The sequence below is a fragment of the Pseudochaenichthys georgianus genome, chromosome 12, assembly GCF_902827115.2.
Source record: "Pseudochaenichthys georgianus chromosome 12, fPseGeo1.2, whole genome shotgun sequence".
NCBI lineage: Eukaryota > Metazoa > Chordata > Actinopteri > Perciformes > Channichthyidae > Pseudochaenichthys > Pseudochaenichthys georgianus.
Window position 1 is genome coordinate 16,777,128 of NC_047514.1, and position 26,852 is coordinate 16,803,979.

General features: G+C 41.6%; 1 protein-coding gene across 1 annotated transcript; it reads left to right on the top strand.

Annotated features, from left to right (window-relative positions):
• Nucleotides 1-11,908: 11,908 nt before the first annotated feature.
• Nucleotides 11,909-26,798, top strand: rab14l (RAB14, member RAS oncogene family, like). Its single transcript, XM_034095741.2, has 8 exons — nt 11,909-12,031; nt 17,845-17,903; nt 19,087-19,140; nt 19,684-19,861; nt 21,134-21,200; nt 22,421-22,508; nt 24,469-24,499; nt 24,595-26,798. Exons 2-8 carry the CDS (start codon nt 17,852-17,854, stop codon nt 24,770-24,772), a joined length of 648 nt encoding a protein of 215 aa, XP_033951632.1. The 5' UTR covers nt 11,909-12,031; nt 17,845-17,851; the 3' UTR covers nt 24,773-26,798.
• Nucleotides 26,799-26,852: the final 54 nt, after the last annotated feature.

The following is a 26,852-nucleotide window of genomic DNA, read 5'->3' on the forward strand; positions in this document are numbered from 1 at the left end:
TTAGGTTGTGCATTAAAGGTCCCCTATTATACTTTTTTTCATCAATATATGATAGTTACCACAGCTGACAACCAGTTTGGTTTTAAAAGAAAACACGGCACAGATATGTGTATTTTTGCTTTAAAAGACATTATAGCAAAATATAGAAGCCATAATTCCACCATGTTTCTGTGTTTTATTGATGCTTCCAAGGCATTTGATAGACTGAATCATTACAAATTATTTGACAAAATGTGCCAGAGAGGGGTACCCAAGTACATACTAAGGATCTTAGCCGTTTGGTATGCACATTAGACGATGCAGGTGAAGTGGGGCAATACTGTGTCTGAACATTTTTATGTTGGTAATGGGGTCAAGCAAGGTGGGATTTGATCTCTTTTGTTGTTTAATCTGTACGGATGATCTGTGGAGGAAACTGAACTTGTGTAAAACTGGCTGTGTCATCGGAGCTACTGTTGTCAACCACCTTATGCGCAGATGATTTAATGCAGATGATTTAATCATCTTCTCCCCGTGCAGTGCTGGCTTACAACAGCTCCAGGACTTGTTCCCAGTATGGCATTGATTTTAATATTAAGTATAACGCCAAGAAGAGTAGCATCATGATTGTGCGAAGTAAAGAGGATAAAAAGGCTGTATTTCCTCATTTTATTCTCAGTAGCAACATTCTACTTGTGTGCAGTGAGATGAAGTACCTTGGTCATTATATTTCTGATGATCTCACAGATGACAAAGACATCCATAGACAACGCTGCAAACTGTACGCCCAGGCAAACATATTAATGCGGAAGTTTCACAAGTGCTCTGTAGATGTCAAGGTATCACTTTTTAAAGCTTTCTGTACACCATTGTACACGGCTCACCTGTGGAGTAACTACAAGACTAGCAGCATGCAAAAACTAAAAGTTGCATACAACGATGCTTTACGGTTGCTGCTGAGGGTACCGAGATGGCACAGTGCCAGCCAGCTGTTTGTTAGCTTGGGGGTACCTACTTGTCAAGCCCTTTTAAGAAAGTTAATGTACAAATTCATGTGTCGCCTAGAAGACTCGGACAATCATGTTATCTCGATTTTAATTAACCCTGTGAAGAGTTCTACTCGGTTCTCTTCCATGATTTGGAGACATTGGCGCAGCAGCCTCTACAGACGGTGAGCATGTGTGGCTAGCTGTGATTGGACTGATTTTATGTTTTTATCTGTTTGTTTTTATCTGTTTTGTGTTTAGCTTTTTATCTTATTTATTGATGTGTGTTTTGTCTTTTTGTGATATGGACGTGGAGTCTGGAATAAAGATTGGAATAGTTCTCAGATATATACAAAACATGTCTCTGAAGTTTTTTGCTCGAAATACCTAACAGATCATGCATAGCATAGCATACCTCTGTTTCAGCCCTGTTTCAAAAGTGCTGATTCTGTGTCTGTTACTTTAGATGAAAATAAGAAGCCCCTCCCCACGCCCCTCTGAGAAATATTTGGTTAAAAAGAACACAATGGTGCTCTAGGAGGAGATTCAGGTGATAGGGTGGGGGGTGTTACCTTGGTTGGTGATTGGCTAATGGTTACACAAGCCAATCATTCGTTATGACATCATAAAGTGGCCAAAATCAAATCAGCTCATTTTCAGACAGGTTTTTATATTACATTACATGTTACATTATGTGTTACTTGTTAGACACTTTTATCCAAAGGGACTTACATACTCGATACTGTGGGCAATCCCCTCAGGAGCAATTTGGGGTGAAGTATCTTGCCTAGGGACACAACGACATGCTGACTACAGTGGGGTTTGAACCTGTGCTCCACTGATCCGAACATCAACGCACTAGACCACTGCGCCACAGCCTCAGCGTCAGGACAAAAAGAGAGTGAATCTTTTTTCCTGAAACTTTCAGAATCTCTTTACACAAAGGGGACACATGTTTATGTATAAAAGACATGAAAAAGTGGATTTTGCATAATATGTGACCTTTAAATCGAACCCAGTACTGTTCTGTACTAACCAATAGAGAATATGCCTCTAGATTAGCAACCAGTGTGCATCGTGCAGCTGTGAATAACCTGCTGAGGGAGACATAGGTCTCAGGGCAGTTGAAGGGAGGGTCAAAGCCTCTTGGGCTCATTGGGCTGGCATGGCACTGCGAACGTGATAGCGCCACCCCCAGTGACAGCAGCAGATGGTGAGCAAGTCCTCTGGGCTTTAACCTCAGGGCTGCCAGGCAGGGAGACAGAGCAGCCATGCACAAAATACAAGGCCACTGATTGGACTGTGTGTCTTCAGATACCACGGGCTGATAAGTCTTTGAAAGGAGCAGCGCTTACATGCTTGAGAGGACGAATAATTATGTAAGCCCGGTAGTTTCTGCGGACTCTCCACTTAACCATCAGGGGAGAGTGTGGCTTATTAGGTCAGTAAACTGCCATTGACTGGGGTTGCAATCCTTTAAGAAAGTGTCAGCAAGAATAATTTAAGGATGTTTGGTGTAGAAAATAACTATGCACAACAAATATAGAGGATACTGGTATTATCTATGCTCCTGCATTGCAAAATTGAGTGCAGACATGGCAAGAAACAAGCAGATATGTGAGTAAATTGTGTTAATATATGTTACAATATGTCTAATAAATATTACAGTGCAAAAACACATTGGATCGCATTTTGAGAGTACATGAATAAAAAGCTTCAGTATATTAAAGACATTCTGGGGACCAATATTTAAAGGGTAATAAAGCTAAACTCAGAAGTGCTTACTGTTCCTCAACTGGAGCTTAGCCTTTTGCTGAGAAGTCTCCTTTGCTTTATAAGGAGAATCCGGCTTTGCACTCCCTTTAGTGTTAAACTGCAGAGGCACATACATCCGGTCAGACTTTCAATTACTTGAGATTCTGGGTGCCAAAAGGCAGTTTCCCTTCGAGGCTCCAGCAGTTAATCTTACAGCAAATGCCAGCAGTAAGGCGATAATCACGGGACATGTGACAAAAGCACAAAAACTGTCCCTAGAGGGAAGCAAAAGAGACCCCTGAGGATTTCAGGCAGAACTGGTGGAGCATCAAAGGCACAGAGAGACCCAAGTTGCTGATCTTCATGCAATTCCTAGACTTTTGTTTTGATTTGGCTGCAAAAGCCAGGAGAGTATCCCCCCCGCTGTAGAGTATTGTGGTCAAACAGTAGTGGATTACTGCTCATTAAAGCTGCAGAGGCCCACTGGGCTGTGGTTAATACACAAGACTTAATGGCCAATTCCAGTTTCATCTCCTCAACACTTTTAGGGGAGGGTAATATGCGATGACAGACCCCCAGAATTAATGCCAACATAGAAGAATGAACTTTTCATGTATTTCCCCTCCTCACATCCTTGTTGTTTCGTTTTGGTCGTTGCTTGCACAGCCTCGGGCTCAGCTCTTCTTCTGGTGTCTTGATTGCAATTTCATAAAGAATTTAAAGCCATGTAGCTTTCTCTATTCTTGTCACTGCCACTCCAAGAGAGCCACCACAGGGGGCTTCAAGGGTATTTAAAGCAGCTATTGTGTGTCATAAGATAAGTCAGGAGCAGCTTGGGGAAGTCTCACTTTCAACATTGTACTGTCGGACTTCCTCTTCCCCCTCCGAATCCATCCTTCCCTCACTCTCGTTTCATGGCTTTATCACTGAGAGCTCAAGCAGCTCAGCAGAATATATATATATATAATATATAATATATAATATATATATATATATATATATATATATATATATATATAACAAGGACAGTAAGATGGGGAAGGAGGGAAAAGGTTGAGACAAAAACTGCATGTGCACATCAGCATTGGGAACATTACAAGGACTGCTCTTTCATTGCTTCACGCCACTCAGTTCGGCTGTGTTGATGCAATAAGAACATTGCACATAATAGATTCATCACCCATGTCCATGGTGAATCTCTGGAGGTTGAATTGTGCGGCTGTGTGGGTGTGTATTTTTGTGAGTGTGTAAGAGATGTGTTCTTTTAGAGTTCATGATCAAGCAAAAGATTTGCATCTTGGGAAATATGATTATTTTTTACTTTTTGGCAGAGAGTGAGAAGAGAAGATAGATAGCATTGAGAGGGTATCAATGTCGTCGTTTTAAGAAAGTGAATACGTGTATTTTACAAAATGTCAAACTATACACACACACACACACACACACACAAATATTGATTAGAGCAAAGCTTAAAACAGCATCTTTCCCCCTTACTTCTTTATGCACACACACGTACAAACAGAACTGTCCACATGACCATTCTACCTACCATATGCTTCACACAGATAGCACCCACTGCTGACCTTTCTCTTCTCTCGCCCTGTTCTTCTTTCACACACTCACACACAAACAGTGACTCATAAATAAAAGCACAGCAAGAAGAAGAGACAACTCACACACAGCTGCACACACTTACAAATACAAAGAGGCATGCTGAGATACAACGAAAAAATCTGCACAACCTCAATCTTTGTTTTGTAAAATGAGCTGTAATGAAAAAGCATGCATGTCTAGATTCCACTGTAATCAAAACTTATATAGAACAAATCTGCACTCTAAATATGTCTTTATATGAATGACAGTGATCATTGGCAGCCATCTATCATCCAGGACCATATGTTGCTTTGGTTGGGGAGGGAAAGAGGGCTTAGCGCAAAGCCTGCCTTATCCTCTGGCATTACAGTCTCTAAGAAAGGATTTACTCTTTAATTCTTGATTAGATAGAATTTTCTCTCCAGTGTGCGAGCTCAGTGATACACAGAGCAGAGATAACCTGCCCTATTGGGGAAGTGTGTGTGTCATTTGGCAATGGTCCCTCTCTGAGAAACACACACATGCACACACTCATAAACAAACCTGGCCCACTTGGTGTCCCAGCCCCTTTAGCGCCTAGGCTTTTAACACATTGTGATAGAGCTATTATTAGAAGCGATGAATTATCTATCGGGATTTAATCCTGATTAATGTATTTTCCCCTTTCTGGAAAAAGGACCACACTCACTTGTTTATTTTCATATCTGTGATGAGAGAAGGTGATGCTTTTGTTTAGATGAGATTTCCTTTTTGTAATCAAACCACAAGCTCCACCAGCTTCTCCTACTCAGGACGCGAGGAGCTCGTTAAGGAAGTCATTCATTTATTTAGCTTCCTCCCCCTCGTCTCTTTGCCTGACTGGCTACTGAGCTGACTGACTGCCTGGATGGTTGGCTCCCCCTCTCACTGGACACTCACAGGCAGTTAACTCGCGCACTGTGTGAGCTTCGCTGAAGCTGGGCTGGAGGGAGACATCGGGCTGCTCAGGCTTTGGAAAGTGGGATATCTACTAGGTTTCTCTCTATCTGTCTGGTTTGGTGGATTATTAGATGAGAGCAGAGGACATCTATAACTCTCTCCCATCCAGCACTGACCACCAACCACCACTGTGCTGCATCCATGACTTTACATACCTGGCTGGTGTATGGGCTTGGATTTATCTTGGTTTGGGGTCTCTGCTTTAAACAGGGTAAGTAGGGGAGATTTCGGTATTGAAATGTATGTAGACATGTTTAGTGCATAGAAGTGTGTGTGTGTGTGTGTGTGTGTGTGTGTGTGTGTGTGTGTGTGTGTGTGTGTGTGTGTGTGTGTGTGTGTGTGTGTGTGTGTGTGTGTGTGTGTGTGTTGTGTGTGTGTGTGTGTGTGTGTGTGTGTGTGTGTGTGTGTGTGTGTGTGTGTGTGTGTGTGTGTGTGTGTGTGTGTGTGTGTGTGTGTGTGTGTGTGTGTGTGTGTGTGTGTGTGTGTGTGTGTGTGTGTGTGTGTGTGTGTGTGTGTGTGTGTGTGTGTGTGTGTGTGTGTGTGTGTGTGTGTGTGTGTGTGTAACAGCCTTTTACAGTCAGCATAACGTAAATTCTGTAGAGGTTGGTATGAGGTAAACAAATTAAATAAGTATACTGAAAGTAGAATAAAAATGTAGACGTGCAAACTTTTAAACAACGCATCAGTATAACTAATGAAAATAGGCTAGTGAAAGTTCCAAACCTAAACCAAATTACAGGATTGCATAAATATAATTGATGAAAGGGGATTAGAATAAGTATGCCTTTGTTCTGCATGACCTAGGGAGTTCAAATCTATGCCGAGGTGATATCTGTACTGGTGGTCAAACTAAATTTCCCCATTGAGCAATAACCATTGACTTGTTTTGGCTTGGCTTCGACCTTTGTCACACTCGAGGCAAAGCAAAAAGAAAAAGGGGGATGTTGCGTGCTGAGATGTTGTTTTGCTTGACTCATATTGCTGTGTTTGGTCTGAGTCAGTTGATCTCTGATCCCACCTCCAGACTAGAAGCAATCCGCTCAACACACTAATGATGATCAATTGGGCAACTTTCATGAGGCAAAAATAGCTAAGCATGGATATAAATGCATTTAACTTAACATAAACAATATGATGTCAACAATGAAATGGAAAAAAGGTAATGTTAACACTATAACATTGTTTTAATTAACCTTAACCTTCAAATAAACATCACCAAAGCACTTCTAATTTATACCTAATAGCACAGTTTAATATGTCAAATGTACCTATTGCTTGATTACAGTAATCACCTTGCTATCATAATTAGTCTCTAATATGTTAATGCTGCCCTAAAAATGCTGCCATTTTGAGCATGACCTAAGTTCTTATTCAAAAGCAAAACATAACAATTTAAAATGAAACACACAAGCAGTATAACCTCTCCTAAATTAAATCAAAATGTATTTATGATAATCCCTAAAATCCTTTTTGTTTGTCGCTTAGGCTGCTTACTTTTTCTCTCCAGCTGTCTTCTTCTTAAAATGTTTCTAATAAAACATGCATACTGCTTAATAGTGTAATGGATGTAAGTTACTCAATGCTAAAATGCAGATGAGCTTTACTTGCAAATGCACATGTTAAATTAGCTCAATACTAATAATTGATAGGATTTGATATAGGTCACTATCGATTTTGATAAACACAGAGTTAATTAACATTTGCAATGCGTATACTGGGAGAGGATCTAATTATAAAAAATTGCCTTGTGCCAGGGAAGCTGAATGTCTTTCCAATACATGTCCTCATTATGTTGACAAATGTGTATGCGGTGTGTGTAAGGACATCACAGTGAATTGATCATTCAGCTTGTTTGCCAGATGTAAATATACTGTCCCACTGCTTGGTATGATCACAACCATTACACGGCTGTAATGACATACTCCAATATTTATAAGAGATGTTCATGGAGTATCATCAGCAGGAGAGTATGACACATCCCGTAAAGTCTGGCGTGTGCCCTCTGTCCCTGTGAGGCTTTACATTGATTCCAGCAGATTTCTAAAGTGATTTTTGTAAGAGCATTTTCCCAGGATTAGTTTGCTCCTGAAAGCTCCATCAGAGCTTTTGCTCAGCAATTTAACCGAGCAGAGTCGGCGGGAGGCTCCATTCGCTTTCTGCCCTGCAGAGTCCAGAGGGGTGCGCAGATAAAGAGGGAGGATTGGTTTCAGTCAAGCTGATCTTCCATCTTGTGAGCTGGATTTCGAAGTTCAGCAGGTGTGTCGGGGGGCTGAATTTGCAGACAATCCCTTTAAGCTCGGTTGGATTTGTTGAAGCTTAGCCTTACTTTCTTCAGAGAGTGGGACAGTGGCTTTGGAGAAGAGGGAACTAAAGATGAGAGACATTTTTTGTAAAAAAAACATTTGCTTTAGATCCCCATTGTATGATGATCCACTATATGTGCCAGCGCCTCATTCAGCAGCAAATGGAGCAAATATATTTTTAGCAAATGGTTATGTTAATGTTTTAAGGCATCAGTTGAGCAGGGAAAAGTAAACAGCATAATCTGAGCTGCATGTTTATTTGGTCCCTCTCGAGTCCCTTCTGTGGTGTAGCTTCCACAACGCCACTTATCAGGTGGTGAGTGGTAGAGACAAGGCTTTCAGATCACAAACTGGAGCTGGCAGACAAACAGCATGGGGATGGGGCTCACTAGGGTGAGTCACCGGAGAAGAGAGGAGAAGAAAAACAAAGAAAATAAAAGGAAATGAGAAGAGAAGAGAAGAGAAAAAAAAAGAAAAGAAGAGAATGAGTTGATTTTGGTTTTGTTGTATAGTTGATTACCATCAGGAGTTAGACCTAATATCCAACTCCAAATACATTTTGCGGTTTTTTTTTAACTGCAAAATGTTTAAAGGGAATCTTGATGCCTTTGAAATTATGCATGATACTGCTTTCAGGGGAACATACACATCTTTAAGATGCTGTTTTTAAAGTCCTCCATTTCCTTCAATTCATCAAGACTTTTCCCCACTTTTGAATGTTTCAATTATAGTGGAGGCTTTCAAGAGAAATCATGTTTTCGCTCAAGAATCTAAGGTAACAGAGGAACAGTATACAAAAATGATAATATTGTTAATCATAACAGTGGTGTGAGGAGTTGCAGGGGCTAGTCCCTGTGTATGTTATTTCTTTCAAATATTCCAGTGCTTATGAACCCCATTGACTTTGCATGAAAAAGGTAAATCATCATTTTACCGTTACAAGTAATCATTCGTGTTCTGTGTGTCCATTACAGTCCAGGGGCTGCAGTGCTATGGCTGCAACATCATCCAGGGCCAGAAGTATGTGGACGTGGGCTGCTCCAACCCAGAAGTCATCACCTGCACCCACTCACACAAAGGCTTCAAACACCGCTTCTGCATTAAGACAGAGAGCAGTGAGTACACCTCCATGACCAATCACACATGACTAATAAAATGAAATCATATTATCCTCTATTCACAGAGCTATTTGTTTGAAGAATATTCATGGTCGAGTGGAACATTATCAAACCATGATGAATTCACTCTGGCGTGCCACTGGATATTGGCATAATCATTTTTAATAATACTTTCTGTTCTTTGTCCGCTGATGTGAATATATTGCTCCCGGCACTGATGACAGTTACATAACCCTCCTTTGGTGTGCTATCATGAGCAAATTAAAAAGTCCTTTCTTGTTTGATGTTAAGTCAAATGGAGGATGTGGACACCCGGGACAGGAGAGTGATGGTCTGAGTAGTTCTGCTGATATCCACAGAAGCGTGGACTATCCAGCTGTTACTGCTTGATGTCTAAAGGATCCACTCATGTTGAAAGGAGCTGATGAGGCACCTTTTTCCAGCCGCTCAGAGAAACAGCAAGCTCAGAAAACGACTGACAACAGCCCATCAGAAACGTGTGACAAGCACTTGTCGATCAAAGTCTCAAAGCAGTGTCTTGTCACTTATCTGTGGCCCGTCAGCCCGGTAATCTTCATGTGACCCCACCAATCCAAAATCTAACAGATGCTGGCCAAATTCCATAAGAGTCTTAGAGTCTCTTTTGTTTTCAAATGCAGCACATCTGTACTTAATCCATAACGAGATCCTTCCTCTCCTGATGTCATCTCATTCCTCTGTTGCCTTTATTTGAATGAAGAAGCCAGGCTGTTATTTTTAGATTGGCCCTGCTGTCGTCTACTAGTATACCTGATCACTCATCTGTATAGCGGATTACAAATGACAGAGGTGTTGTCAGGTGCTAATTGAGGGCAAGAAGGTGATCATTCAAATCTCATTATATAAACTATTTTTATTTGAAACATAGGGTGGAGAAGCTGAATTATGGCTTCCAATTATTTAGAATGATCTCATGCCAAGTACTGCTTTAATATTCAAATTGTGCATTGCGATTTAATTGGTTGTAAGCTTTTAGGATACAAGCTAGATGACAACCCAAAATGATTTCCAGCTATTACTTAAAGGTCCCATATTATACTATATTTGAACAATATATTATAGGGCCATATCTATACAAAACATGTCTCTGGAGTTTTTTGCTCAAAATACCAAACAGATCACCCATTGTAGCGTGCCTCATACCCCTCTATTTCAGCCCTGTTACAAAAGTGCTGATTCATAAGAGGTGACCTTGTGTGGATTTAGGTTTATGTTTGAAATGCTATACTTGAATGCCAACATGTCCTTGTTTGTCGCTTTTCTTTTCTTTTTCTTTACAATGCATCTCCAAGCTACTGTAAGTACAACATGTACTATTTCTAAAATACTTTCCAGACTGCTCTGCCGTAAATACCTATCCTGTGGAGTGTGCCCATAAGATCTTTAAAACGCCTTCCTCATTACACACTTGCAGTATTTGGTGCTTACATGTGCTTTTTTTTCTTGCTGAGCCAAACACCAGCGTGTCACTCTTCTCTGACAGACTGTCTCTCCTCTTTTTCCCTCCAGCGGCCCTGGGTATCGTCCTGACCAGCGGTTGTGCCACATCTAGACACTGCCAGCAACATGAGCTTCCAGGGGTGCGCATCCACTGCTGTGACTCGGACCTATGTAACAGTGCCCCCTCCTGGTATCCAGGCACACTCCAGTACATCTGTGCACTGCTCAGCCTCTTGCTGCAGAGGATGTGGTTGTGATATGGAGTCAAACTGGAGAGGAGCATGCCCTCTGACAGCAGTGTGGACTATGAGACAAACAACAGCTTCCATCTCGACTCTTAGCTGCTCATGTAAAGGGATAAATGACAGTTTTTCTCAGTGTGGTGACGTGCACCTTGAAATTGTAGCTCTTGTCACATTGTTAGCTTGGACTTACAGTGTGAATATGTTTGATCAAAAATAATGGGAATTGTGCACATCCACTCACTCACATGTAGATGAAGTACAAGGATATTGGACACGTGTTACCATGAAAGAAAAATATCTTTGTTAGTTTTCAGACATAAGATCAGCAAGATACTCACCAATGTTTTTACTAAAGGCTTTCATCCACCTGTACTCTAAGGCATACATCAATGTTCATCTTCTTTTTTCAAGATCAAATATTTATGTGCAGTAGATTCTTTTTAAGTTTGCAAAAAATATTTTTTTAGTTCGCTGTCCAGTTCTCCAGGCTAAGCTTGGGAAAGCACACTGCATGTGGTTCTATGTAGAATTGTAAGAAATATTGTACAGTGAAAGCATGTCATGTTGTGAATTACTGTATTAAAATGTTTCATATTTTTCAAAAGAAAAAATGCTATGAAGTTGAATTTGTTGTCAAGTACTACACACAATTAGATCCAATTAAAATATCTTCAATATAGGAATATAAATAAGATTCAAATGAATTCAAGAGAATTACCTAAACTGTGTTAAACAGTAGGCCAGCCGATTGGAAAGTGAATGTATGTGCATATGAAAATTGATTGCTAAACAATAAGTAAATATCCATTATTTGCTTATATTATAATGTCATACATTTTAGAGGTTTTTTTTCAGTTGTGAAGTATAATGTTCTTAACATTATATATTTTAGCTTTATATCATTTCGTCATTTTAGAGTTAGGCACCACTGCTGGGGCAGAAACTCACTAATGAAAGGGCATTTTGGCTAGGAGGATGCTGTTAAGCTTCAAATGTTTGATAAACAGCTCTTCTTTATTGAATTTAAATGACATTTGTGTCATTATCCTTGAAAGCTAAATGTTAAAACACAAAAGCTGGGTTTAAAACAGGCTTCAAATGCAATCAGTGTGAATGCACAAACTTGTGGGAAAGAAACCACAATTTAATAATTTGGTAATAAACCAAATACCATTGTAAAAAACAGAAGAAGAAAAAACAGATATAGATGTAAACGATATAGAGCCATTGCTCATGTGTACAATTTACTAAACTTTGTTACACAAGACATAGTCTGACCTAGGTTAATTGCATGGTTTAATCAAATGCATGTACTCAAGTAAGAAATGGCACTTTATACATAATAATTGGTATGCCAGTGGGCCTACGCAATGCAAGAATACACCTGTGCAGGCGAGGCTGCAGATCGCCGCATATGATGCTCTTTATCCCATGCTTTATCCCATGCTTTATCCCAGCAGCCCATTGTATACAGCGAAGGAAACCCTGTGCCGTGAGCAGCCATCTTGGATAGACAGATCATACTTGAGCCAGGATAACCTGCATTCCTCTTCTGAACAGCTCAAGAACACAAAGCTCTAAAGACTTAATATCTGGTAAGGACAGAACATAGGAAATACTTTAACAGACAGATACACACACCGCCCGAGTAACGTTGAGATTCTGGTAATAAAATGATGGAACGATTTGGAGCTAGCCTGTGTTTTCCAGCTAACTGGCAAGCTAATGATGCGATCTATCAGCTAACAGATAGCTAATACTAGGTTGTTTTTTTATGTTAAGCTGCCAATAATTTGGATACATTACACATTAAACTGCGAAAGAACACTCATCTATGCAAAACATTACGTGCTCATCAATTACTTAATATAGACTGACATGCTAAGCAACGCATTTACCATAATCCAACACTCGCAGCTAGTTTACAGCTAACTGGCATGCTATAGCTAACGCTAGTTGTCGTTAGTTTGGTGTATGTTGACTTTTGTGAAATGATGCAGAAGCCAAGTTAATTCACTAACCTTATTATAACAAGTGGAAGGCATTTTATCAATTCCCCTTGTGTAGATATACGCAACCTACTTACGTCTTGAAATATAATCGTATGTTATTTGTTGTCAAGATGTAGCAGGTACCAGCTAACGCAAACTTAACTCTCAAAACGGCTAATTTAGGGCCTAGATTGTTATTAGACGCGATCATGTACTGGTGTTCTAACTTCTAACCAAGTCAATGTCCAGATGTTTCTGGACATTGATATTTCTAGCTTGTTGTTTGCTGAATAACAGCAGAGATTTAACCAAACCGATGCTGTCACTTAGCCGGTTGTTGGGCAAACTAGCCACCGTCGTTGTGAGTTTGCGTGACGTTACCGTAACAATGTTGAATACATGAGTTAACATCGGACACTTTAGTCGGGGTTGTTTGGATTTGTGAATGCAGACGGGTTCTGTTTATAAGTCATAGCGTGATCAATTGTTCTACAGCAATGGGAAAAGGGTCCGATCATTCCTTAGCCAATGTGTTAGCCTCCTTGTGCCTTTCCAAGCAGATGTTTACTATAAATACAAAACTGAAGTTGATCACAAGTACACCATTCATGTCTTAAATGTCTTCACGGCTAAATCGGATGTTAGCTTTAATATATATTGCTGCACCATTTCTGTTTATTGTACTTGTGCAGTCTGTGTATAAGCAGGCTTGATCTGAAACTTGAATAAGAACGTTGCCTGTTATTTTGTATTGATTTATTTGTATACAAGGTTTGTAAAACCTCATAAATTCGATGTGTATGCATTGTGAAAGTGTGCTTCGTCTAACCGGCAAATGGTAGTAATCTCATTTTGTTGTTTCCCATAATTTAGTCACATGATTTGAAAAGTAGGCCTCAACATCAGGGAGGCACTGTGGCCATATGTGTGTCATGATTTCCTGATGGCCCAGATTTACATCGTGCACCATTACTCTATGGGACGAGGCAGGGAAAGATTCAGTGTGTTGGGGAGTGACAGAGAAGTGCTGATGCTGCAGTCTGATCACATGGTCTTGATTCGCCTTCTCCTTGATGGATACTGTTTGGTTTTGTTTCTATGTAATGAGCAAAAAAGCTGAAAGAATGGGTTGGGTATCATTCCTGAAAAACGTTTAGATTTAACTGGTTTGAGGATACATTCTCTCAAGGTATACCTTCCAGAGCAGTGTAAACCATAACACTGACTGGGCATAGAGACGCCCCATGACGATCATGTGACTGGACGCAGCCTGGTTGAAGGCCCTCAGATTTTGGATCTTTAAAGCATAGCAATTATGTCATTTCGTGATTTGTTAATGGCGTCTTTCTCATTTTGAAACCCACTCTTCATTCACTTATATTAGACTGTCATGTTGGTGTTTTTTTAAGTGCTGAACTTGGACATGCATTTGTATTCAAAACATTAGTCATAGGGATAGATTCCCAGATAGTGTATACTGATCACAGAAGAAGTTCATAGTTATACATATTGCTCTTAGGTTGGCTAGCTGGTGTTAAGCTCAGTGATGACCATATGTCAGGTCAGGTTGCAGAGTTTCTGGGGACTGTGGGTGTGAGCCAACTCTTGACTGGACACCATCAAAAACATCCCTTCAAGTTGTTTACATCGTTTGTAAAAAGACAAAGGAACATGCTTTGAGTTATCTTAGTTATCAAATGACATGGTTTAATCTATTCATATAAAAATGTATCAGTCTGAACATACATTTTCTCTTCTATTGATATTTTCTTTTTTTGTGATTTTTCTTTTTTTCTTTCTTAGGCATAATATTGTCAGTGCTTTCCTCAAAGCATGTTTGCTGGACTCGGTATGAGCCATTATGATAGTACCAACCTGAACTAAGATCAAGAAGCAGTTTCCCTCGACCTGAATTAACCTCGGTGAAGTTGCACTGCAGCTCCTCTTTATTTCCTGTCTCTGATCCTCTATATTCTCCCACTTACTCAATTTTCTAATGCTACTGAAAGTCCACACCATTTATCCCTCTCTTCTTTCATCCCTATAAAGTCCTTTCCTTTTTACGGGCTTGCTCTATTTTCGTTGCTTCTCTGATTCTCACATCACACCCAGCCACATTTTGTCTGGTTGTGTCAGCATGAATCCAGCCAGTAACACATAGTCACTGAACTGCATAAGACCAGCACCAGGCTCTGATGTGGCAGAGTGATTCCTGTTTCCAGGAACTGCTCTAGCTGCCGCACAGTTTTCTCTGAGCTGTAGATCAGAGGCAAGCACTCGTTCAAGGCAGACCATCTTTGCCAGGGACACGGAAACCATCAAGGCTGCTGAATGATTGACTTCTGTACAGCAGTTACACTGTATGGCAGTTTGCAGCACCTTGATACAGGATTATGAAGCGGCCTTTATTTAGGGAAACTACAACATGGGCTGGAGATGGAGTAAAGGGAAATTGCTCATGAGAGAAGCAACATGCTAAAACAGCTTCAGTGATGTCACACATGATGACCTAATCATTTCTATATGATCCAATCTGTGCATGTTTAAAGAAAGAGCATCTCCCCATGGCTGTTCAACCAGTGTACTTTGTGAAGGTTCTTTGTGGTGATATTATGTGGTAATTCTGAAGGCTTTTCCCTGTGTGCTGTGAATGGAGTGTGAACAATGAAGCATCACTGTGTATCAAATGGGTGTCAAGGCTATTTTTAGCCTAACTCTGACGATATGCTCCTGAAGGTGTTTTAATGTGCATGTAAAGAAGTGTGTGCAGTGCCATCAAAACTAGCAAGTCTCACTGTGTGGCTCTGTATTATGTGGAAGAGACGGAGGCGAGACAGTGGTCTTTGCATACAAAAGTGTGTACTTAGTACTAGGGTTGCCAGAAACTGACCATGATCAAAATCGATTATTCGGCAGCCCTGGCGAATAATAATCGATTATTCGACCGACCCCCCCCTCCCCGCGGGAGAGGGGAAAAAAAGAAAAAGGAATTCCGTTGTTTTCTTTACTGTAACATGTTTAACAGTACAAACAACAAACAAGCATGTCATCACAACGACGTGGCCTTGAAGTGAAGTTGGTAATGGCCGGCTGTGCTGCGTCTTTCTCTGTAACCTCTTTGGCGTGCTTCGCACTCAAATGCGAACGCATTGTTGAGGTTGAGCTGTGATAGACCAACGTCTTTTCGCAGAGCTTGCATTTAACTTCCTTTGGACTTGTAAGTTCGAAGTAGTTCCACGAGGAGGAACTCTTTTTACCTGCCGCTTTGTTCATCTTTAGTCGCACGTGTGAGGGAGAGGGGGGGTCGGGGTCGGTGTGTAGCGTGCTGCAGTCTGCTCTGCACGCAGGCTTCCTCCAAGTTTACAGTAAAACAAACTGGTGGTGTGACCAATGACCATTTACAATTATTAATACTATTACTATTATTAGCATATATATATTTTGGTTGAAACTAAGCCAGACATTTTTTTTTTTAAATTAATATTCGATTATGGAGACTGTAGCGAATAATCGAATAATCGCTGGCATCCCTACTTAGTACTGAGGAGCCTTCTTCACCCCTTCGTGCTAAAAATGACCCATCCCCTCACTTTGTGTACATTACCTAGCCTAGGTAACTTATTAATACTGCTAATGGTTGTTTCTGAGCCTCTTAAGGAGGGAAAGACCAGGCACATTCACAGCATACAGTACATTAAGGCTTAATAAATGCATGTCGCAATGTTACTGGACTGACTATCACTTATATTTTGTAGATTTAAAATGACAATGCATATAAGATGTAGTAAAATATACACGATGAATATTATTACAATGATATTCCAAATGTTGCAGGGCGATACCAGTCATTCCCCAGAGTTGATGCATCCAGGAGCATTCAGCAGTTTGTCATTGGTCATGATATTGTTTAAAATACAAGGTGTTTTTTTCTGCATTTGTTTATGTAACAAGAAATATGAAGTGTGTGGGAAGTAGGGATGGGTATCGTTTGAAATGTATCGATTCCGGTTCTGCTTATCGGTTCCCCGTTTCGATTCCAAAATTGTAAAAGAAAGAGGTCAAACGTTTAGATAATAAAAATATCTTTATTCTTTTAAGCTTTAACTGACATTTTTACAAGTAAAAAATATACATGCAATACAAATGTATTTCACAATAGCTGTGCTTTATTTTAACTGAGCTATGCCTGTGGCAAGCTATTAACAGGCATTACACTGTGCCTTGTCTTTTTCTTTTTTAGTGTAGTGGAGCCTCACTTTAGAAAGTTTACCACGATCCATCTTTGGTGTTATGAAGTGACTGAGCTCATGAAGTGACTGAGCTCGTGAACTGTCTATGGGAGGGCGGGGGAGCCTCGCTGTCAGCGCAACTTACATGTTGGCGTTAAAAAATAAATAAGGGCGTGCCGGCCGTCAGCGTACCAAGCCGGCCGTCAGCGGCCGCTGACGACCGGCCGTTCTGTGATTCTCCTGAACACACAGATGGCCAGTCTGCCCTTACCCTGTATTCCGCCGCGGCGCAGACGAACCCGGTGGAATACAGGGTCTACTGCTTTTAGGAACCGTTAAGCAGAACCGAAATTGTGTATTTTGTATGGGTACCCGGCATTTTCTAATCGGTTCTCATCTGGAACCGAGTTTCGGTTCCCAATCCTAGTGGGAAGTGCATTCAGCACCTCCTAGGTAATAGTGTTTTGATCACAACAGTATCAATTGTTGCTTCTGAGAAATGATCAAATATGTAATTGATGGCAGCAATTAAGTTAATGATTGCTGATATAATTAATCACTTTATTATTATCAGTGGGTAATACAAAATTGTGCAAGATAATAAGGTAATTACTCAATCAGTGCAACAAACTATTTGGTTATGTTGTGATAATTCACATCCGTACAGAGGTTTTCTGTACTTTAGTGTGCATTGATGAAGCATCTGGCCGGCCTGGGCTCACATTGTAACAGTCCTCTGCTCCGATAGGAATAAGGTTGTTGAATAACACCGGCCCTTACATGACCAATTTAGATAGACGTCAACAAGTCTGCTATTTCATTTGCACTCGGAGATGCTCAAATTAGATTTTTTAAGGTTGTATTTTTGTTGATAATATATTTGTGACTAATCTCTGTGTAGCGTAAATGTCTATGTTTTTGTTATTCATAACATATGTTGTATTATTTATTACTGTGGCAAGTTAACCTTAATTAAACAAATGAACATTCCTGAACCAGCATGCAGAATAAATGTTCAGTGGATATGGTTTGTAAGATATAAGAATACATTTGTACTTTTATATACAAAATAAAACCTCACAAATGACATTGAATTATTGCCCTTGTCTGAATATCTAAGAAGTAAAACTGCATATTGCCTTTCCTCAGTTTACGTGCCTAAACTTCGCCTTCTCTTCTCTCTTTCAGAGCCACAATGGCCACCGCACCGTACAACTACTCCTACATTTTCAAATACATCATTATCGGTAAGTGAACGATGCTCTTCATCGATGCCATGTTAAACAGCTTTTGGTTGCAGTGCATTGATTTGACGTACTTTCTCAAGAAGCTCCAATAAACCACGATCTATCTTTACTGTATGTTATCCTTTACCAGTGGCGGCGCTAGGGGGTGGCTACTTGGGCTCAAGCCCCGGATGTTTTTTTTCATTTTTATATAAACGTCTCGTGAGTAATGTGCAGTGAAGAGTTTGCTTTATGCGCTCCGCAGTAGCCCCCCCCCCCCCCCGCTCTAAGCCCCGGATCTCCTACAATCCTAAATCCGCCACTGCCCTTTACACTGAGTGGTCCAATATGTAATGCTATATGTAAATAAACTACTCTGTGCTGCTTATTAATTACCCGTTTAGAATGCACTGCAAATGAATTATGAAATGCCTTTCCCCTTTAAGACTTATGGTCCACTTTTAATAACACGAGCGCTTTTAGTGAACATACTGCTGCTTTTACCTGTAATTCACAGACAGTATGTATAAACAAACACCCACAGCTCTGGGCTACCCTCCTCTTCTTTGGAACTTAAAACACCCTGACTCAAAGCTAACAGTCAGCTCGGATCTTAAAGGGAAGTGTTTACGAGTCTAAAAGAGTAGCCTGTGAATTTCTAGAAAAGTGAAGCTAACTCACAGCTTGGTTGTAAAAGGGAAGCTTTTAAGGTCTTGTGATCCTGCTTGTTGCAGTTGCACACACTTGTATAAGCTTCCTTTGATTGTTCTAGCTTAGTAAGATGAACAGCCGTTGGTGCAGCCTGGAGTTTCTATCCAAATTACTAACATCACAGCGTTTCCCTGTCTTATAGTACCCCCAGAGGCATCAATATTGACACACTTTGAAGATGAACTTGTTCAGTCAAAAGAATGTATTGCTTGCGGCATTGTTTTTCTGCTCTGCTGCGGGTGAAGGACTCATGACTCACTGATGGTTACACAAACGGGATCAATGCACCAAATACCTTAACATGCATCGTCAACATTTCAACAGTACACATTATACTCCAGTCTGTCTTTTCACTCCACATGAAATGTTAAGTATTGCCACTGACTGTCTGTGTGGCTGATGCAACATGTATGGGGGCGACGCTGCAGGCTTGGATAAAGAAACGCTGTTATTTCCTCGGCTGACCGGAGTGTTTCTCTCTTTCTCTCCACAGGGGACATGGGGGTAGGGAAGTCATGTTTGCTTCACCAGTTCACAGAAAAGAAATGTAAGTGCTGCCCTGATCTTGACTCCCTTTTCGCGTGAGCTTGCGCATGTGAGTGTGTAAGGTTGCCAGGGTTAACTGGAGTGCCTAAATCGCTAAAGCTTTCTTTATACGCCAGCGGAAGTGAGAGGCATAGAAGTGGAGTGTGAGCTCAACAGTCGGAGACTCTTCTTCTGAGTGTGACTCAGCTGCAGCCTCCCATCACCATTCAGCTCCGCTTTGTTAGAGCTACTATTGACGAGCCAGATGCTGTGTTCCTCATTCACTTGCCACCATCACTTCCTGCATACACACACACACACACACCCAGAAAGCGGTACATTTATTTTAAACTGTCAGTGAGAACCTTTTCTAAACCGTGTGTGTGCGTGTGTGTGTTTAAAACTTAAAAAAGATGAATTATTGGTAATAAAATGAACTATAATAAATGCTGATGAATAAAGTTAAATAATGTAATCAAAATTGAGTGTATAAAATGGCATTAGTCAAACTAAATGACCCCAAGAGTCGTCTTGAATTCATCCTAACCTCACTTCCTCTCCCCAGTCATGGCAGATTGCCCCCATACGATCGGCGTGGAGTTTGGCACGAGGATAATCGAGGTGAGCGGGCAGAAGATCAAGCTGCAGATCTGGGACACGGCGGGGCAGGAACGCTTCAGGGCGGTCACACGCTCCTACTACCGCGGGGCCGCAGGGGCGCTCATGGTCTACGACATCACCAGGTACAGGCCATGGTTCGTTGTTAAGGTCTGTGAGAGATAAGGTTACTACACAGCATGGAGTTTACACTAAAGCTCAAGAGGAAGGTTAATGGATGGAAAACAATCTGATAAGCACACAGCCCTCCACTATAGACTCCCTCCTGAACAAAAGATAAGTTAGATGGCATCAGGGGTGTGCCAAATAAACACAGCTCAACATGTGGAATGTCCCTCCACACCCACTGCAGCAGAGCCTAGGAACAGCACTTAACTGGGAGAGCTAATATTATTGTTTACATACCTGTTAATGTGGCGGCTCCTGCTCGGCTAATTGGAGACAAATATTTGTTGTGTCAATCTTTAAAACACACAGCTGACCTTTATCCATATCCTGTTATTAAAGGGTGTGGCCTTTATAACCAGTTTATTTGTCTATTATTGGCTGTAGTTCAAGTTTTGTCACGATCTGTCTGTGTTGTTTTATCTTGTCTTTTTCTGTCTTTGGTTTTATTTTGAAAAGTCTTCACCTCCTGTCTTGCCTGTTGCTTTCTGTCTGTTTTCCCTCCTACCTAATTACCCGATTGTGTTCACCTGGTGCCCCTGTGTTTTCTCCTCCCTCCTCACCTGTGTCTTGTTTGTGTGATTAGTCTTGTGTGTATTTAAGTTCTGGTTTTTCTGTCTGTCATTGTTGGTTCATTGTTTGTCGTTGACTGTGTTCACGAGGTAGTGTTCCGTTTGTTCCTTAAACCTTGAAATAAAGGTATTTTTTCTGTTTATTCTGCATTTGGGTCCTGCCTGCTTCACTCGCCCTAACAATTTTGGTCACATGGTATATGCTACAAGCTTGTTTAAAGGGTACAGTGTGTCAGTCAGTGCAGTTAACTTCAGATATGGGAATGCACTGATTCATTGGCAATCGGACAACATTTTAATCCTAAAAATCTGTATTGTTGTCAGGCCTCATTTTAGAGCTACCACATCTTGCTGAAAAACACCCGACTCATCTGTGCTTTGGAACCAGATCCCCTGCATGATTATTGTCACTACGATCAAACTGTATGAGGAAATGGTCCGTTTAAAGAAAACGGGAAATGTTAGATTAGGCTGAAACCAGTGACAGGAATTGTCCATTCCAGAAACCCCTATCTGAAATGAGGTTGTGTCACTGTTGCTCTCTCCTCATCCTGATTGTGTAGCAGCTGCTGATCCTGATCCCTCCTCAGGCGTGGCATCGTTAAGTCTTCTTTGCCTGTTGTCATAGTAACCCCTGTCCCCTTTGTTGATGTCATGCAGGAGAAGCACGTACAACCACCTCAGCAGCTGGCTGACTGATGCCAGAAATCTCACCAACCCTAATACTGTGAGTACAAAGATACAGTAACCTCTCTTCATCCTGTGTCATTCTGGAATGACTGTGTCTTTTGCATCACTCTAACTCAATGCCCCAGCATCCTCCGCTCTCTGTCTTTTCTTTTACTGTCCTCCTGTGACCTTTAAGTATCCCCCTGTTGTCACTTCCTCCCAACCCCCCCGAGCCTGTTCAAAGCCACAGAGCCCTGTCCATTTCTTAAATTGAATTACTTGGTGAATATGATTAGCTCTAAAACACACTTCTCTAATTTACTTCAGGGAACTGTATTTCTGAAATATGCCACGCCAGGTTTTGAACATCAAGTAAAAGATGTTTCCTGGTATCTAAACCACAGAGGTTTATTTATGTCGAGCTGTTCTTACACATCAAGTAATGGTTTCTTGTTTCCCTCATCTTTATGGGTAAATATGCTCACAAGCTTATTAATTATGAATGTTATTTGAGACATGGGTTTTTGTGGTGTCCTTCCTGTCATCTCTTACAATAACAAAATAGTAGAAGCAATCTGCAGCAGCATCGTAGCCTCGTTTTGTTTTCACTGAGTGTCCTTGAATCAGCCGTGGGATGGCAGTGTTGGAGTCCTTACCACTGTATATCACTGCAGTACTGCAAGTGTCAACATGTGTTCCTGCTTCACAGAGATCGTGTGACTGCTGTTGTTTGAGATGGGAAACATAATGAAAACATTATCTGATCATTTGACTATCACTGGAGTCTGAATGAAAGCAATAGGTTGTGTAAGACTTCTTGGAATTAAGAAAGAACTTGGCTCACTTTCCCAACAACAGCCAGTAATTCAAAAAGTAAGATTTCATTTGACTTACAGAAGTATTTGTGTCTATTACTTGTCATTGGAAAGAGCACGTTCTCCCCAAATAAGTTTAAAACTCACCACAACAGCACAGTGAGGATCATTGTGAGAAGTAAAACACAAGTTGTTTATTCTCAACGTGCTGCCGTAGGAGTCTGCCACTGCTCCAACAAGGAGGCTTATTGCATTACATGAGTTCATTACAGGTCTAATTGCATCAGTTGCTAGGGGCACAGTCTAGTGTGTTTGTTTGTTGTGTGTCTCTGCTCCTCAGTGTATCCCTCTCTCCATCTCTTAACAGCGTAACAACTGCTCTAGGAACAGTGTTCTAATACTGCCTTCTAAGCTCTTGGAAAACACATTTCTCACCCGCCACGTTCCTGTCTCTGTTCCTCAGGTGATCATTCTCATAGGAAACAAAGCGGACCTGGAGGCCCAGCGGGACGTCACGTACGAGGAGGCCAAGCAGTTCGCTGAGGAGAACGGTGAGACAAACGGAACATCAGGAAGAAAGGAACGAGGAAAATAGGCGGAGGAAATGTTTTGCTTTAGGGATTTCAACATGCTGTTAGACTTTAAGGACTTAACCAATCGGTAAATCAGTCATCAGTGTGCGAAAAAGCACACGTCCCACCGCCCGGGACGTATTATTTACGATATCGGACAAGTAGATCTTTCAATTGACTTGTCCGGGGGACAAGTGACGTTTTTCGCCCTCATTTATTGACAAATTATTGATGCATTCAGTTTACAAAACGCAGAACTCATTCGCAAATTGTCCGTGTCCGCCATTGTTCGTTTAGAAGTGTTAGTTTCGGTTCTGCTTGTCGATTTCTAAGGAAATGCATCTCGCCGCTTTCTGTACTGTTAGACGGGGGTGGGGCGGGGCGGGACCATGGATGTATAATAAGAACGACGTGTAGCACAGTGGCAGGGTTGGGAAGCAAAACTCGGTTCCGAGTAGGAACAAATATCAATTGTCCAGTACCGGGATTAATAAGAGTTGTGAGAACAGGAGGCGAGGCCGAGCCCCGCGGACTGCAGCTCTCTCTCTATGCTCCGTATCAGCTGATCACTGCACGGTGCAGCTCAGCGTCTCTCTCTCTCTCTCTTTCTACACACAGCGGATCCGCTGCCCGTTTAACAGCCTCATCTTTGTCAAACTTTCTAATGTTCTTTCTCTAACACGTAATGAAGGTTATTAAGCGTTTTAGCTCCCGTGTTGTTAATATTGACCGCGATTTCCTTTAAGAAGTAAAGCAGCCTCCCTGTCTGTGTCCTCGCGCTGTCCTCACATCCCCGGACCCCCAGACTCGGAGGAGCACAGGGATGTCAGTATTGTTTATGAAGCAGGGTAAAGAAAGTAGCTACATTATTGAAATGAAAATACTATTTATTTACTTTTACAAACAGTGAGCAGCTGGGCAGCTGCAGCATGTGTATTGCAGGACATGTGTAAGCGTGCAAGCGTCTTTGGGTTGTAGAAAAGCGCTAGGCCTATAAATCTAATTTATTATTATTATTATTAGGTTATGTCCTATGTGTTGGACATGTGTGGTTGGACTCTGTCTCACAGGCAGGTTGCAGTGTTACATCAGGAGACTGGGCCAATTGTACATTCTCAAACTGCACCACTTAGAACTAACTAAACAATGCAGAGATAATTTTTATATAATTTGATTCAATAACCGTAAGAAATTCAACAGTATGAAGTGATTTGTAAATAGGAATACAGATTTGACTTAATGTTTTCATAAATATATTTTTCTCCCAGTTTGTCATGGGACTTATTTACCCTCTCAAAGAACCGGAATCGAGAACCGAAAAGCAGAACCGGAATCGTTAAAATCCAAACGATAACCAACCCTATGTGTGATGCAGTAAAAGCTTACCGCTCACTTACGTTAGCGGTGTCGGTAAAACCGTGGGAAAATGTAAAAAACGATGACGAAGAAGAAGATTCCAGTGGCCCCAATTTTTGTCCATTTTGGACAAGTGAAAAATGTATTCGGACAAGTAAATTGCCAAACTCACTTGTCCATGGACAAGTACACTCTAAAAACTTTTTCTCACACTAGTCATTCTATAAAGACCTCATTCAAAACTGGGACTAATCAATCCTCAATTTCAACACTATAAATCACATTTCCAACAAAATGTCCAAATAATTAGAAATAAAATACAGCAATAAAATGAGATCCAGCCTCTCCAGATTGTTTATAACTGGAGCCCCTATGGCTGATTTCAAGAGGCAGACATGAAGATCAATACCCCTAATATCCTTTTCTATTTATATCGCTGGGACAGAAACTAGGAGAAGGTGACTTGAGGAAAGCGGGGATATTAATCAAACGAGCGGGCGATTGAGAACTTGGCACTTGAGCACTGTGAGCTTTTAACAATGTTTTACTGAATGTGTCATTGCGTCTGCTTTATGTCCCCCAGGTCTGTTGTTTCTGGAAGCCAGTGCAAAAACGTAAGTCTGCTCAGCCTCAGCGACTCTCTGCTTACATTCTCTAACTCCCAGTTGCCTCCTTTCTCACATTTGTGTGTTTTCGCTCCGTGTTTCAGAGGTGAAAACGTTGAGGACGCCTTCCTGGAAGCCGCCAAGAAGATCTACCAGAACATCCAAGATGGCAGCCTGGACCTGAACGCCGCCGAGTCGGGGGTCCAGCACAAGCCGTCGGCCCCCCAGGGCGGCCGGCTAACCAGCGAACCACAGCCCCAGAGGGAAGGGTGCGGGTGCTAATGACCAAGCAAACCCTTGTCATCCTCCCTTGCTCCCTCCTTCTCTCTCAGTCTGTCCCTCAACCACCCCCCCCCCCCCTCTCCATCCATTCCTTCACCTCCGTACGTCCACCCCCCCCCCCCTCCTCCCTCACTGCACCAGGAGCATGAGAGCAGGGCGAAGGACCCGAGGGATGGATATCAACTAGGGCCAGACTGAGCTGGCCTGGGCGGACTACATCTCTCCCCCCTCTTCCTTTCTCTCTCCCCTCCTCTCTCTAAAATATGTCTGTGTTGTCGTCCCATAACTCCTCTTTTACTCCCCTCCTCTCGCACCATTCAGTGTAGTCACCCCCCCTATCCCAGTATGGTAGACGCCACCACACGGGTTACCGACACTTTAGATAGACGTAACGTTCACACGATAAACCGAGACTGTTTTTTACGTTTGGTTTTATAGCTGTATATGACATGTAAACACTGCATTAAGTTTCATCCACCGCGAATCAGTTCTGAATGAATCGGATCTTACATGTAGTCTCCTAACATCCTGCATGGTTTACCACTCGAGCATTTGACAGAGACATGCGGGCGTGATATCTCACTCCCTCACAGGCAGAGGGTCTCCAGTGTGTTTCAAAGCCGAGAGCGTTTTCAGAAGGATTAAAACCGGCTTGTGGTTTTTAATTCTGTTTCTGCTCCTCGGTACCAAGAGCGTTCCTTCGCCAGATGTGGCCACACTGATGTTCTCTGGAGAGAGAGAGAGAGAGAGAGAGAGGAGGAGGAATACTTTACAAAACCAGGAATTGCCCACAAATTCCTTTGGAAGTTATTCCTCAGTCTCTCCTCTGAGAAATCACAAGGAGAAATATTTGGGTGGGGGACTATAAAAAAAACAAAACATGGCTTTTCTGTTTGATTCACTCACATCGGTTTCTCTAAACCAGCTCTCCTCGCCCGTCCGTCCTACCCCCCCCCCCAAAAGCTCTCCCCAACAGATTCTGTCTCTACCAGCATTTTCTTTGTCATTGTTTGTTGCCTTACTATAATTCATGTTACTACTCTTTCTTCTTTATCATTGTATCGCTGCACTTGCTCTTCACACTGCTGTTGGACTCACCCCGAGTCAATGAAATCAACTCTTTTTAGACAAAGCATTTTACCGGAGAATAAAAATGCAAAGTGTTGGTTCACATTGTATAAAAAAATATCAGCAGCATGGTCAGAAAGTGTCAACACTCCTTTGTCTCTGGCGCTGCACTGAAGAGCTGATCTGTGCCTCTGCCTTGTATAGTACGACACCGAGCGGCATGCACCCCCCAAAATTATCACAAATCCAATTGTTTATTTTTCAAGTAAAAAAAAAAAACGTTCTGTACCATAGTGATCCCCGATTGGACAGCTGTATATAACGCTTCTTAATTATCGGTGAAGACCTCGCTACTTGGAAATTTAGACATTTTATTTGCTGGCTCTGCCAAGATCTGTACAGTTGATGTGCTTAGTGGGTTGCCTGTAATTCATGCTTGGGAAATTCTGTAACATAGTTTCTATTAATAAATGTACGTAAAGGACAGACACCTAAACACCCCCCCCCCCCCCCCAAGCACACTACTGAACCTGTCGATTGGTTGAGGGGAGAGGAAGTGGATTGATATGTGAAAACTAGTTTTTATGTCTGCAAACTCTAATTTCTTTATGGAGTGGAGAATGGGGCACTTTAATGTTTATAGTCTCTTTTCCACCCCCATCATCCCTCCTCCACATGGGAGGGGCCTGCATTGCTGTCTTAACTTTTGGGGATTGGTTTGTTATTGTGGGAAGTTGGTGGGCTGGGTCTTCCTTTTTCCTGTGTCCCACCTCTTTGCAGTCCGAGTGACCACTTCCTGCTTTGTCTGTCCACAAGTACAAAAAAAGTACATATGTATAAATTTGTAACGAGCTGTGCTAACATTTAAATGTGTTGAGTGTATATGATTTTAAGATGTTGACATTTTGATTTTAATGACAATACTCTAGACAGAAAAAATAAATTATACATAACCTGTTGCGGTGTCTGTTGTTGCTTTGAAAACAGAATATGAATTACTGCTAATGTGATT